The following is a 14897-nucleotide window of genomic DNA, read 5'->3' as shown; positions in this document are numbered from 1 at the left end:
GGTTAATTCTTCTTTTTGAGTGTGTTTGAATGGTAAGACTGAATTTGGCAGTTTGGGATTCCTGAATGGAAGAGATGTGGTGGAAATAGAATGTAAAAGTTAAGTGCCGATAAACCGGTCATAAGGACGGGTTGCCTGTGTGACATTATATCGGAGGGAAATCGAGACGGAGTTGGTATTTTTATGCTTATGAGTGGCACATGAAGGTGGACGCTTGTTGATCAGATAGACTCTCTTTGAGGAGGAACATTGGATCGAAAGGGACGAATTCTTTGCAGATTACTGGATATTCCATAACAAGGAAAAGCTTTGGTTTTCAAAAGGGTTCAATAAAGGATCAAGGGTTTTGGATAACAGGGGAACTTACTTGCTTGTGGGTCATTATTTCTTGCCACTAGGGCGGACTTTGTATCTGGGATATAACATTTCTGAGACTTTAGGATAGGCCTTTTATAGCTTGACTTGGATCTTGGAAAATAAGGATAAATCGGAAGAATGACGAGTATAGTTGGTCGTCCAAGGGGCGCTGATTGTTCCCCTTACTGATGAAACACCATGATAGGTCGGGTCGAATTCTAAAAGTAGATTTCAAAAAATAGGGTCATCTTGTAAAATCCTCAATAGAACTCATTCAAATCAACATAGTCTAACTCAAGAAATCCACCGTTTCAGCAACTTTGCCGTTGGCGTATGGCCCCACTATAATAGACTGATCGGCGATCGAGGTTTCACGAAATTTTCACTTCGTCGTTTGGCGCCACATTCAACTAACTTAAACACATTTCTGACAACTTAATGTTAAATGTTGCTCCATCAAAGTAGAGTGTTCCTTCTAAAAGTAGCAGTAGTAGAGGACCTACACATCGCGAGATCGGTGCACTACTGAACAACGAGTCTTCCAAGATACTACAGCCAATTCCGTCATGCAGGGATTTCAGTTGCTAGTATTCTGCTGCATTTGGCTCCAGGCCTGGGCAGCCAAGGACTATTTATTCAAAAACTGTGATCAGCTGGGTTTTTGTTCCAGAAACAGGCACTACAGGCACCAGGTGGAGGCCTCAGGAAGCCATATTCCGTACTTTGTGGATCCCCAATCTGTCAAGGTGGAGGACAAGGTCACGGGTACAATTCTCAAGAAGCTTGAGCTGAATGAGCTTATTTGGCTTCCTTTCGAGTTGTCGTTGCTTAAAGGAGACAACATCAGATTCAAGATCGACGAGGACCGTTCCGACGTCCATGTCAAGGGGGTCAATCCAAAGAGATATGACGAGACCGCTCAAGCTATTTTTGATGGTCCAGAAGAACAAAAGATTGAATCCTTGGAGAAGGTCGAAGTGACGAAGGAAAAGGTTACAGTGGTTTACGGAAACCAGGACCAGTACAAGGCTGTGTTAGATCTCAACCAGGTTGCCTTGACGGTTTATTACAACGACGAGGCTCAGGTGTCGTTCAATTCGAAACAACTTTTGAACTTTGAGCACTACAGACCGCAAAAGGAAAATGAAAAGCACGTTCACAGCCAGTTGGAGCTGACTTTTGATATGTGGAAGGACTCTTTCGAAGATGCTAAACACGATACGCGCAAGTTTGGTCCGGAGTCCGTGGCTGTTGATTTGGTATTCAATGGCTTTGAGCATGTCTACGGTATTCCAGAGCATGCTGATTCGTTGAGCTTGAAGGATACCACCGAGACCCAATGGCCATACAGACTTTACAACGTGGACATTTTTGAGTACTACGCCGAGTCGAGAATGCCCATGTACGGCTCTATTCCCATCATGACTGCCTCCAAGCCTGATGTTTCGGTAGGTGTTTTGTGGATGAATAGTGCAGACACCTTTGTTGATGTCAGAAAGGGCAAGGATGTCACCACACACTGGATTTCCGAAGCTGGTGTGTTGGATTTGGTTATTCTGATTGGCGAAAAGCCCGCCTCCATCAACAACAACCTTGGTCTTTTGAGCGGTTTCGTGGCTTTACCCCAGCTTTTTGCTTTGGGCTACCACCAGTGTCGCTGGAACTACAACGAAGAAGAAGATGTTTTGGACATTAACAAAAAGTTTGACGAGCACGAAATCCCTTATGACGCGATCTGGCTTGATGTTGATTACACAGACAAAAGACAATACTTCACGTGGGAGCCAGATGCTTTCCCAGATCCAATTAGGATGTTGCGCAAGTTGGACCACACGGGACGTAATTTGGTGATTCTTATCGATCCACATTTTAAGCTTGGCTATGAGGTGAGTGAATATGTTGACAAGGCCGGTATCGGCCACAAGGATGCTCTGAACAACACATACAAGCACCACTGTTGGCCAGGTGAGTCTGTTTGGATCGATTCCCTCAACCCTTCAGCTCAAGGTTACTGGGACAAACTCCACGAAATGTCTAGCGAGAACAAGGTCTTGGGTGAAGCCGAAAATATCCATTTTTGGAACGACATGAGTGAACCATCTGTGTTCGATGGTCCTGAGACTACTGCTCACAAGGATAACCTCCACTACGGAAACTGGGAACACCGCTCCTTGCATAATCTCGTCGGCAAGAGTTTCCATGAGCTCACCTATAATGCTCTTCTTAAGAGATACGAGGATAAGACCAGACAGCGTCCTTTCATCTTGACCAGATCATACTTCGCAGGCTCACAAAGAACTGCTGCCATGTGGACTGGTGACAACATGGCTAAGTGGGAATATCTCAAGACGTCGATTCCGATGGTGTTGACTTCCAATGTGGTAAACATGCCATTTGCTGGTGCTGACGTTGGAGGATTCTTTGGTGACCCTTCAAAGGAATTGCTCACTAGATGGTACCAAACAGGTATTTGGTACCCATTTTTCCGTGCACATGCTCATCTTGATAGCAGAAGAAGAGAGCCCTGGGTTCCTGGAGAGCCATTTACTGGTCACATTAAGGATGCATTGAGATTGAGATATGCCTTGCTTCCTGCCTTCTACACAGCCTTCTACGAGTCCAGCACCAACGGATCTCCTGTAATGAGGCCTCTTTTCTACGCCAATCCCGAGAACCCAGACGTCTATGGTATCGATGACCAGTTCTTTTTGGGTAACACCGGTTTGATGGTTAAGCCAGTCACAGAACAAAACGCTCGTTACGTCCAGATTTACATTCCCGATAACGAGGTGTACTACGACTACACAAATAGTGTTCCTGGAAAGGCTATCAAAGATTCTTTGGGCTCAGTGAAGAAAGCAGTCAGTCTTGGAGACATTCCTATGTACATAAAGGGTGGCTCTATTCTTCCAAGAAAGGACAGGTACCGTCGTTCTTCTAAGCTTATGCACAATGACCCATACCATTTGGTTGTTGCTTTGGATAAGGATGGCAATGCAGAAGGTTTGTTGTATCTTGATGATGAGGAATCGTTCAAGTACAGAGACGGCGACTTCGGCATCGCTACATTCGAGGCCAAGGACGGCATCATCAGTGGAAACTTTGTCTCAGGAAACCCTGAGTTTGCTGACCAGCTCGAGCACATCTTCGTTGAGAAAATCACGGTTTTGGGAGCTAACGATGTCACCAGTGCTGAGATCAGTCAGGAGGGCAAGACAAACCTGGGTTCCGTCAAGAAGCACGATGGATACGTCGAAATTGTGGGCGCCAAGCTCCGTATCAACAAGAGCTGGTCTGTGAAGTTACAGCATTCCAGCGCTCACGATGAGTTGTGATCTTGCTGAGACATGGATTCCGTTTGCTGAGACATGGATCCCGTTTGCTGAGACATGGATTCCATTTGCTGCGACAACTGAGTATCGGGTTTATACGACTTGAGCACAGCTGGATCGGCCAGGGCACGCCGGGTCAGCTCTATTTGGCGAGCCACCTTGATCCATAAGTGTGCTGTTTGGCACTTTGGACAATTCCCTTCAGTTGGAATCAACTCGCCTGAACCCTGAAGAAACCTCTGCAAAATACACCGAGGGTGAAAGAGCAGCTCACACGAGCATGCAAAAACGCCGCTAGCGACGTCTACCTCCTCTTCACATACAAAACAAGAGGTATTTTCGATATCTAGTAGCTGTTCGACTCTGCTGTTCTCAGCCGAGGTCAACTGATGTAGGGAGCCGAGACCCGTGGATGTAAACGCCTCGTCAAATGACAACCTCACCACCTTCGCTCCACAATCTATCTTGAAGCGATTCTGGTTCCATGTCTCGTGGACCAGGTCGTTGAAGATCCATACCTCTAGACTCAATCTTTTGAATGCCGGGGCTTCCACCAAAAGCCGGATATTTCCCATACGGTGGTGCACTGCAGCGGCAGACCTGGCGTTTTTGGATATTTTCAGCAGAATGTGGCGAGAATGGAAAGGGTGTTGAAGAGCCAGTTCGAACTGAAGAGCAGCCACTTTCGAAGGAAACCCACAAACACACGCCACCATTACCCACGGACGAAAACCGTTCTTTTTAGTACGGAAGGCACCACCTCGGGCTATATAGCCGTTGTGTTGGCGTAGTCTTCTGGCTGGATCAGGGGTCAGACCAACATAGAAGGAAGCCGGTTTGGGTAGCGATTGAAGGAGGTAAACACAGTAGAACTGGGGCATCTCCTCAATTTATTTTGAGATCAAATTTGTCAAAATTGTGGAATGAACTCGATGGTTTCATGTATTTAGCAAGCGGTGGGATATTCCACCGGTGAACATGTTGTAGTAGTTGATTCGCGATGATGATAGTGAGACACCATAGTAACCGATAGCCAAACGGACGACAAGTGGACAAGGTATAAAAAAAAAAAAGAAAAAAAAAGCAAGGGGACCTATCAAATTCAATCAAAAAGCGAATTGAATTTTTTGGTAAATGGTAGTTTTTTCACTTAGTGCTAAACCAACTACTACAACGGCCCATCTCCAGCGTAAGCCAAGTTAAGGTGGCTGTGTAAGGCGGGTCCATAGTCAACCTGTTTGCAGCCAAACCGTACATGAACAACCAGATGCCCAGGCTGGCACTATCTCCGTTCCATTGTGCCGGTCGGCCCAATATTCCTATTCTTACATGAATGTTCCATTGCTTGAAACCCTTGACGATGCTAGGATGACTGTGAAAAGCGTTACTGGTTGGCCGGGTGAGACATTTGAAGATCTGTCTCGCAAAAAACCACCGGATTTTCGCCGCAACACAATGTGCCAAATCTCGAGCGAAATGATCAACGGGCCATTTCCGGCACCTGAAAGTTTGAAGGCTGTTTTGAGCCAAGCCCGAGCATCGAAGTTTCTGAAAATAGCCTGATAACTGTGAAGACCTGGAGGCTGCCTAGGGCGGGTTCACAAATTTTTCACCACCTCATGCGGAACCTAAGCCATGAGACATCGCAGAGATATCTATACTTAGTACAAGTGAAAAATTACCTGCCACTGTGTTGAGCCTCTTCTCCATGTCGATTCCGTTTCCCAGCAGACCCCTATCTCGTTTTTTCGTAACATACCTGACGCTGGAAATTCTTGCTCGATCCGCCGATTTTTCAGCAAAGCCTCCTTGGCCTGTCGAACGCCGTTCGCTGATCAAAGCATCAACTTCACTTCAGCCCTACCTCTACCACCACAACAGCTCAATTCCTTCTCTAAAGTTAGACTTCTTGCTTAAGTGGCCCAAAGTTCGCAAGTATCCTGAGCCTCGCCGGTTGATTGCGGACCGGGTTATACCAGCAACAAGCCGGTAAAAAACAGAAACCTAGTCAATCCCGTAGAAACAACAATGCAATAATTAATGGTTCAAAGCCAATGACAAAATGTCTCCATTTTTTCTCTCCCGCCGTTTGAGGCCGTTTTTGGTAAGCCTTGAATAACTGCTCCCACAGGGTCCTGCAGCATAGCTCGAGGCGATAGTAGGTAACAAAAAGTTTCCACCAGACCCGAGAAACCAGCTGCTGTTGGGCAATTTCCGTCGGATCCCTTGTTTGCTGATATATACGGCCGTTTTACCCCGTCTGAGGACGCCTTCACTTCACCCAAACCCATTTACCCAAATACAAGTTTACCCAGATGTCTACGAAAAAAGAAGAGCCCTCACTGGGGCTGAACGACTTTGTCAAGAAGCTTTTCCAGATGCTCTCCGAGGACAAGTACATGAGCGTCGTCCGCTGGACCGCCAGTGGGAACAGCTTCGTCGTCTTGGACACCAACGAGTTCACCAAAGAGATCCTACCGCGGCACTTCAAGCACTCCAACTTTGCTTCCTTTGTGCGCCAGTTGAACAAGTACGATTTCCACAAGGTCAAGATCCTGAATGAAGAGAAACAGCACTACGAGTACGGCGACGACGCCTGGGAGTTTCAGCACCCCGAGTTCCGCAAGGACGACCCGAACGCTTTGGAGAACATCAGAAGAAAAGCGCCCACCAAGAAGGAACCCGCCTACGAGGCCAACCCACACTACGACCAGCAGATTGGCCTGATAAGACTGGAGTTGGCCCAGGCTCGGGAAGAACTCAAGGGCATGAACAAGAAGTACTCGGCGCTATTGGACAATGTCGTCACGCTAAGAACATTCAATGAGCGCCAGGCCCGTCTGATGGGCATGTTGGTCAACGCTTTGGGCGATGCTGGCATAAAATTGCCTCCCTTGGACCTCCCCAATCCAAGTGCTTTGAATTTGCTGCCGGGCCAGCCTTCGCCGCAACAACCAGAGCGAACAGTGGTGAAACAGGAACCGGGACATCTGCGATCGGGCTCCGGCTCTGTGCCTGAGTACGACTACAACTCGCTGGTTCGGGGCCAGAGCAACAGAGGGTCTCATTCCAGCCACCCCAGCCTCAACCACGTGAGCCACACTAGACATCCTTCTTCAACGCTGCCCTTGGGAGGAGATGTCGTGGGTCCTGTTTCCACAGCGACCATACCCAATCCGAAGTTCCACGTGCTTTTGGTCGAGGACGATAACGTTTGTATTCAGTTGTGCCGCAAGTTCTTGATGAAGTACGGGTGCCAAGTGACGGTGGTGACCGACGGCCTCAATGCCATTTCCACGGTGGAACAGACCAAGTATGATCTTGTGCTCATGGACATTGTGATGCCTAATCTTGATGGCGCCACAGCTACCAATATCATCCGTTCGTTCGATACGAGAACCCCGATCATCGCCATGACTGCCAACATCCAGGACGCAGATTTGGTCAACTACTTGCAAAACGGTATGTCGGACATTTTGGCCAAGCCCTTCTCCAAAGACGATTTGTATGCTATCTTGACAAAACACTTGATGTCAGCGTCCAAGGCAGCAGAGTACGAAAACAACAGCACAGAAATGCGTACGCTACCGTTGGACGGAACCACCCCGGCGATGGACCAGCTGCTAGGCATGGACCTGTCTGTGAACATGGGTCAGCAGATGCCACAGCAAAACATTCCTGAGCAGATGGGCCAGCCTATGATGGACTCTATGGAAGCTGTTGAACAGCCGCCGAAAAAGCAAAGGAAACACTAGCCTTGCCCTTTTCTATTCTTGTGATATACTTTAATGCTATTAATTATGCGTCGTTCGTCGTAGCTCTATGTACATATTAGTTACTAGCTTATGGAGAGCTCTTCAAGTGCTGATTCCACTTCCTTTAGCCTGAATACGTTCAAGGCCATGTCGCTAAACAGGTCCTTCCAAGGCTGACTAGAGTCTCCATCGATTCTAGTGATTTGCACTTGATCAAAGTACATATCCTTCACTGGGTACTCGAGCTCGGGCTCTTTATAGACAAATTTTTGATTTTTCTTCTTCCTTCGGCTCACCGTGTTGAAACCGTCATCTTTCTTGGGAACTTGGTCCTCAGTCATGTGCACAATGGTCGCTAGAGTCGGTAGTGTTTCAAGAAACTTCGCTTTACCAAGTGTTCCAGCTGTAACAGTGAGATCATTACCTAGAATCCAGCGTGGTTCTATGCTATTTATAAAATCATTGGTAAAGGTTCTGGGAGCATGGGGCATATAATATAGCGTTTTAGCTACCACAGCACTTTGAGATTCCTCCTTCTCTTCAACGGCGAAGTTCAATCTATCCAATAGCTTTCTGTCATCTTCAGTGAAAGCAGGGTCCCAACACGAAACTTCGTTGATGTCAAACTTCTCCACCAATAGAATCAAGAAAGCTAGCTGGTAGAGAGCTTGAAACTCTGCAGTAGGCGATCCAAGAGCCAAGCAGCGCACTCTCGTAACATTGATTGGAGTTAGGAGATCAACTGCCTTTTTGAAGACGCCGGATTCATTTATAGTAGCTTTTCGGCCTTCGAGTTTTGTATTGATTGGGGTACCATGATCAGCCATGAGGTACTGCGAGGGTGTAGTTTGGTAGTGTTGATGCGCTCACGTGGAGTGGATGAAGAGGTGCAAAATTTGGTTGCAATTGGCCTCAAGTAGACTAGTTAGGCTTTGAGAGACAAAGTTTAAAATAATTCTTTTAATTATATATTTATCTGATAACTGTGGCTGTAGTGACTGACAGCTTATGCTATCACTTGTTCGCATGAAGAGCTACTGCGCCATTTTGCTGTCAATGGGCATTTCGGTTTTCAAATATAACTTTTCTATACAAATCAGGCACTGAAAAATAAAAGGGCTATTTCAGCAGAGGCATTAGTTGCATACTTGGGACTCTTGTGATGGTTGCAAAATCCTTCCTTCCTGCAGATGTCTTGCATTGACAGACTGCCCAATGAACAAAGCAACACGTACTTACTGTAAGTGAATAAATTATCACTCGAATTGAATCATCCAAGTGCATCAAATAAGGGGGTTCTGCTAATCTGTTAAAAACTATGTGCTAGTTTACATAGATAAAGTGATAGGAAACATACTAAGACACTATTGCCGACAACTTGTGACCACTCAATTCGACAAGTCAAGTCAATATTTTCAATTAGCAGACAAGAACCAGCCACGGAGCTTCCGCGGATTGTTCATCAACTTCAGGCACTCTTGAAGCACAACAGGCTATTCTGAAGTGGCTCACATTTCGCAGCCATCCTGATGCGATGCATCAACGAAAAACTACAAAGATGTCTAAAAGATTTCCGCTTAGTTAAATGAAAGTAAAATATTAAAACCACCTCTGCCAAATTAGTCGTCTGAAGAAATGGTGCTGAACCCGGGGGAAACCGGTGTCCACGTGGACACACTCACGTGCATCCGATGAGCTGCCATTAAAACACCTTACCAGGCGACCAATTGACCCGAAATTTAGCCAGCTACCCAAACCCACTCCATCTTCTCCTTTTTCATATCATTTATGAAAACCTTCCCCCTCCCTGTACTCCAAACCTGGGCTAACCAGCTCAACGGCCTGCACCGAAAATTTTAGTGCGATACCACTATCAGTACCCCATCGCCAATATCCAGCAACCAGTCCTGAAGGTTTCCTCCACAGCAGCTCAGCTTGGGCAATTACACCACCTGTATAGAGCGACTTGTGTTCCCCTAGTCCACGTTGTCGTCGCCATTCTTACCCCCACGTTAGCCCTGTCCAATAGCATCATGCGGAAGTGTAAAGTGTTTGTCGGTCTGTCCCACCCAGAATTGGGCCAACTTGTTTGTGACCGTTTGGGCGTCGAACCTGCCCCATGCACTTTGAAGAAGTTTTCCAACGGCGAGACTTCCGTGCAAATCGGTGTTTCCGTGAGAGACGAGGATGTCTACATCATCCAGAGTGGCTCTCCTCAGATTAACGACCATATCATGGAGCTCTTGATTTTGATTTCAGCCTGCCGTGGCGGTTCTGCCCTGAAGATCACTGCTGTTATTCCTCAATTCCCATACTCGAAGCAGCTGAAGATGAAGAAGCACCGTGGTGCCATTACCGCCCGAATGTTGGCCAACCTCATCATTATGGCTGGTGCTGACCATGTGGTTCTGATGGACTTGCACGCCTCTCAGATGCAAGGTTTCTTCACAAAACCAGTCGACAACTTGTACGGTGCTCCTACGTTAGCCCGCTGGATCCGCCACAACATCCCTGACTGGGAGAACGCTGTGGTTGTCTCCAAGAATCCTGGCGGCACGAAAAGAGTCACTGCTTTGGCCGACTCCCTCAAAATCAACTTTGCCATGATTCACACGGATAGACGCCGTACCCAAGACAATTTCACCAAGGCCAAGAGACATTTGGCCCATTCCCAGGAAGACAACATCGTCAGTGAAATGCAGACCGCCAGAGTCGTCAAGGGTCATGTTGTGGATGATGACTACGAACAAGAAAATGGCCCTGTTGCTGAGAAGCCAGCAACGATTCTGAATAGCGACGCCTTGGGCGGTACCTTCGATGCCACGAATTCTGACGACGAAGACGAGCCCACTGCCATTGCCCAGGAAAAGTTGATCACTCTTGTTGGTGACGTCAACAACAAGGTGGCTATCATCTTGGATGACATGATTGACAAGCCCAACTCGTTTATTGCCGCTGCTGAGCACTTGCGTTTGAACTGTGGCGCCAGAGCCGTCTACGTTGTGGGTACCCACGGTTTGTTCAGTGATCGTTGTCTTGACGAGTTGAACGACTCCAAGTGCATTGACAAGATTGTGGTTACCAACACGTATAGAGTGAGCGAGGAGAGACAGAAGGCGAACGAGAAGTTGGTGGTGATTGATGTTTCGCCAATTTTCGCTGAGTGCATCAGAAGAGACCACTTTGGCGAGTCGATCTCTGTGTTGTTCGACTCGTTAGCTGCCATTGAGTAGAGAATTGCATTTGACGATGGCAGCACGGCCAGGAACAGTTAGCTTAATAGCACGGTGTAAAGTCACCAAAAATATCCACCTCAACAGAATATTTATAAAACAGATAATTTAGCGTTTTACGGAAGCTACTACAATATTTGGAGATGCTCATAGGGTCTGAGCGGCTCATTTCTGGAAACAACTGTCTTAGGGATCTGGGATTTTCACTATATCGTATAGCACGTCGTTACTTTTTCAGCCGATGACAATCAGGCGATATTTCAGTATGTGCGATGGGATTGTAAGGTTGATTAAATAGACGACGGATCTCCTCACCAATCAAAATTATTTGATCTATCTTCTACATTTAACAAAATGATGAAATTCAAAAAACTGGCCTGCGTTCATCCGTGGTTGAGCCAATTTGTGATGCCCACCTCGTGGCTGCAAACTGCACCTAGACCACCCTTCCATAGATAAGCACCCCAAGTTCCTCTACCATATTTCCCCCATATTTCCCAAAATATACCAAATATTAGAAGTACTCTCATGTAAGTCTTTTTCGCCCACCAGGCAAAATCTTTTTCCCAAGTCAGTAAAATTCAGTCTATCGGGCTGCCTGGGTGGGCCACCCTGCACGAACCCCAGATAAGTCTCAATCTTCACCCAGATCTTCTTCATCAAAATGGATACCTCCCAACTGATTCCAATCCCCAAGCACGGGGACGGGAAAAACCAGTCGATGCTGCCACTTCTGCTCAGCTCGGGCGACGGGAAGGAGGTCACGGAAAAAGCCATGGCTCTGATAGCTCCAATGTTGGAAGGTTTCACCCCAAAGACCAGTGCTGAAGAGTCCAAAGATGGAGTTGCTTCTCAGATGGCCACGGCGCTGACTTCGCCTAGAAGATCGTCTTTGGCAGCTATTGGAGAGTCGGTTTCGCTTACGTCAGACAATTTGTCGTTGAATAACGCTATTGCTCAGCTGCTGCCCGAACATGGAGACTCTGTGGCTCCGGGTGATAGCTCCAAGCCGTACTCCAGAACGAACTCTGCTTCGTCTTGGGACTTGAATTTGCCTAAACTCAACAAGACGGTGCTGAACCTGTCGAACACTCTGAGAAGATCAGCTTCGAATGCTAATGCTACTCCACCCAATGTGAACAAGATTGGCAAGATCGGTGTGTGTGCCATGGACTCCAAGGTCATGCTGAAGCCATGCAGAAAGATCTTGAACAGACTTATTGAGAACGGTGAGTTTGATACCATCGTTTTCGGCGACAAGGTCATCTTGGATGAGGCTGTGGAAAACTGGCCCACCTGTGACTTTCTCATCAGTTTCTTCTCCACCGGCTTTCCTCTTGATAAGGCTATAAGCTACGCCAATCTCAGAAAGCCCTACATAATCAACGACTTGACGTTGCAGAAAGCCTTGTGGGACAGGCGTTTGGTGTTGAACATCTTGAACCACGCCAATGTGGCCACGCCTGAAAGACTAGAAATCAGCAGGGACGGCGGACCACGGATTGACAAACTTTTAGAAGACAGGCTTGTGGAGGCGGGAATTTCTCGTGACCATTTGCACAGATTGACCCACCAGGACGAACCCGAATGGTCTATGCCTGACGAAGACACACTTGTGGTCAACGGAAAGATCATGAAGAAACCTTACGTGGAGAAACCCGTGGATGGTGAGGATCACAACGTTTACATATACTACCCAAGAGCACTGGTGGTGGAGGACGTCGTCTTTTCCGAAAGATCGGAAACAAGTCATCTGAGTTTGACCCAGAGTTGAGCACCCCACGTACGGAGGGCTCTTTTATTTACGAGAAGTTCATGGATACCGACAACTTCGAGGATGTGAAGGCATACACTGTGGGTCAAGAATTCTGTCACGCCGAAACGAGAAAATCGCCCGTCGTTGACGGTATTGTCAGACGTAATACCCACGGTAAGGAGATTCGTTTCGTGACCGAGTTGAGCGATCATGAAAAGACCATGGCAAGAAATGTGAGCAGAGTCTTCAAGCAGACAATTTGTGGGTTCGATTTGTTGCGTGTCAATGGTGAATCCTACGTTATCGATGTCAATGGATTCTCTTTCGTCAAGGACAATAACGACTACTACGACTCTTGTGCTTCGATCTTGAGAAACATGTTCATTGAGGCTAAGAAGTCCAGAGACTTTATCAAGAACAAGATCCCTCGTACCAGCCAGATCAACCAGTCCGAGTTTGAGGAGAAACAGCAGAAATGGGTTTTCAAGGGTATGGTTTCTGTCATTAGACACGCCGATAGAACGCCGAAACAGAAGTTCAAGTACTCTTTCAGATCACCTTTATTCATCTCCTTGCTCAAAGGTCACAAAGAAGAGGTCATCATTAGAGCTGTGCCTGATTTGCAAGTTGTATTGGAGACTGTCAAGATAGCCGAAGAAAAAGAACTCGAGGACTTGAAGAAGCTTAAACAATTGAGAATGGCCTTGGAGAAGAAGATGGAGTTCCCCGGTACCAAGATTCAATTGAAGCCTTCCTTGAACTCTGAAAACCCAGATATCGTCGAGAAGGTGCAATTCATCTTGAAATGGGGTGGTGAGCCAACTCACTCGGCCAGGTTCCAAGCTACTGATGTTGGTGAACAATTGAGACAGTACATCAAGTTGCTTAACAGGGAAGCACTTAACGACGTCAAGGTGTACACATCTTCCGAGAGAAGAGTCATTGCAAGTGCCCATCTTGCTACCAGCTCCATGTTAGGATTGCAAACTTTACCTGACGATTTCTTGATTATCAGAAAGGACCTTTTGGACGACTCTAACGCTGCCAAGGACTTGATGGATAAAGTCAAGAAAAAGTTGAAGCCCTTGTTGAGACAGGGTGCTGAAGCGCCTCCACAGTTCACCTGGCCACCCAAGATGCCTCAGCCATTCGTCGTTATCAAGAGAGTCTGCGAGTTGATGAACTACCACAAGAACATTATGGAGTATAACTTCAAGAACTACGATGTCAGCAAATTCCAGGAGAATTGGTGCTGCGGAGAGGACCCATACTTGTTTAAGGAGAGGTGGGACAAATTGTTCCAAGAGTTCATCACAGTGGAGAAAACTCACCCATCAAAGATTTCCGAGTTGTACGATACCATGAAGTACGATGCTTTGCACAATCGTCAATTCTTGGAAAAGATCTTTGCATTTGATCCTAACGATGAAAACTTGCTCAAGACTTTGGGGAGAGATGTGGTGACACCATCAAGTCATCTGGTCTTGTGAGCGAATACCCCATCAATATTTTGGCAATGAATAACTTCAAGATTCCACATGAAGCTAATTCAAATGTCAGCTCCGCATCCGGATCTACATCGAACCTTCAAAATATCACAAACAATAAGGAAGTCTCAGCAGGTTCCCTTGGTTGGGTCTTGAAGGGAGCCAACGCAACAAAGGGTGCAAGTCTGATTAACGACACAAACACTCATGGCAAATCCAGCTGCAACAGCAGCATAAGCAGCAATGGAAAAGCCCCTGAGAACCCATTCGACCACCCAACATTTGCTCGTCTCAGAGAATTGTACAGATTATCCAAGGTGTTGTTCGATTTCATCTGTCCTCAGGAATACGGTATTAAGGACGAGGAGAAGCTCGATATTGGTTTGTTAACGTCTTTGCCATTGGCCAAGCAGATCTTGTCGGACATCAAAGACATGAAGAGCCATGACTCTGCAGCCGTGGTGAACTACTTCACGAAGGAGTCTCACATATACACTTTGCTCAATGTCATTTACGGAGCGCAACTTCCAATGAAGATCGCCAGAAACGCCTTACCTGAACTTGACTACATGTCTCAAATTGTCTTTGAGATATACGAGTCCGGTGACTCCAACAGCCCCTCAGGCAAGAAGCATTCTATCAGAATGTCGTTGTCTCCAGGATGTCACACACAGGATCCTTTGGACGTTCACTTGGATGATGATCACTACATTGGTTGTATTCCAAAGATCGGCTTAACGAGACATTTGGATATGGATTTGGTGATCCAGAGATTGAAGTCTAGATTCTCGAGGGTGTCGTTGCCAAAGCAGTTCACTCCTGTGAACATCTCGAGTCCTCTCTTCACTGGAGAGTAATGCTACAGAAGTATCCTCTATACTAAGTTTATTTATCCCATATGCTTTCCGACAGAAATAGATACAGCAGTACCACGTGCTACTCCATTCTAGAAAGCCCAAGAGCCCAAATATATATCA

General features: G+C 46.7%; 6 protein-coding genes across 6 annotated transcripts; 5 read left to right on the top strand and 1 right to left on the bottom strand. All coding sequences in view use genetic code 12, as the record gives it.

The window, feature by feature from the left end:
* Positions 1–923: 923 nt before the first annotated feature.
* ROT2 (glucan 1,3-alpha-glucosidase ROT2) lies at positions 924–3692 on the top strand (the record flags this gene model as incomplete). Its single annotated transcript, XM_025481864.1, has 1 exon — positions 924–3692. The coding sequence occupies one exon, from the start codon at positions 924–926 to the stop codon at positions 3690–3692; it is 2769 nt and encodes a 922-aa protein (XP_025336482.1).
* Positions 3693–6004: 2312 nt separating this feature from the next.
* Positions 6005–7444, top strand: SKN7 (kinase-regulated stress-responsive transcription factor; the record flags this gene model as incomplete). Its single annotated transcript, XM_025481863.1, has 1 exon — positions 6005–7444. The coding sequence occupies one exon, from the start codon at positions 6005–6007 to the stop codon at positions 7442–7444; it is 1440 nt and encodes a 479-aa protein (XP_025336481.1).
* An 83-nt stretch (positions 7445–7527) lies between these two features.
* On the bottom strand, positions 7528–8271 carry CXQ87_003382 (uncharacterized protein; the record flags this gene model as incomplete). Its single annotated transcript, XM_025481862.1, has 1 exon — positions 7528–8271. One exon carries the CDS (start codon positions 8269–8271, stop codon positions 7528–7530), a length of 744 nt encoding a protein of 247 aa, XP_025336480.1.
* A 1206-nt stretch (positions 8272–9477) lies between these two features.
* Positions 9478–10677, top strand: CXQ87_003381 (ribose phosphate diphosphokinase subunit; the record flags this gene model as incomplete). Its single annotated transcript, XM_025481861.1, has 1 exon — positions 9478–10677. The coding sequence occupies one exon, from the start codon at positions 9478–9480 to the stop codon at positions 10675–10677; it is 1200 nt and encodes a 399-aa protein (XP_025336479.1).
* Positions 10678–11341: 664 nt separating this feature from the next.
* CXQ87_003380 (inositol hexakisphosphate and diphosphoinositol-pentakisphosphate kinase) lies at positions 11342–13923 on the top strand (the record flags this gene model as incomplete). The annotated part of the gene is made up of 2 exons (XM_025481860.1): positions 11342–12358; positions 12379–13923. 2 exons carry the CDS (start codon positions 11342–11344, stop codon positions 13921–13923), a joined length of 2562 nt encoding a protein of 853 aa, XP_025336478.1.
* A 26-nt stretch (positions 13924–13949) lies between these two features.
* CXQ87_003379 (uncharacterized protein) lies at positions 13950–14777 on the top strand (the record flags this gene model as incomplete). The annotated part of the gene is made up of 1 exon (XM_025481859.1): positions 13950–14777. The coding sequence occupies one exon, from the start codon at positions 13950–13952 to the stop codon at positions 14775–14777; it is 828 nt and encodes a 275-aa protein (XP_025336477.1).
* Positions 14778–14897: the final 120 nt, after the last annotated feature.

This window comes from Candidozyma duobushaemuli (genome assembly GCF_002926085.2).
Source record: "Candidozyma duobushaemuli strain B09383 chromosome Unknown C_B09383, whole genome shotgun sequence".
Lineage (NCBI taxonomy): Eukaryota > Fungi > Ascomycota > Pichiomycetes > Serinales > Metschnikowiaceae > Candidozyma > Candidozyma duobushaemuli.
The sequence above is the reverse complement of the archived record's forward strand: the minus strand, read 5'-3'. Positions and strand labels throughout refer to the sequence as shown.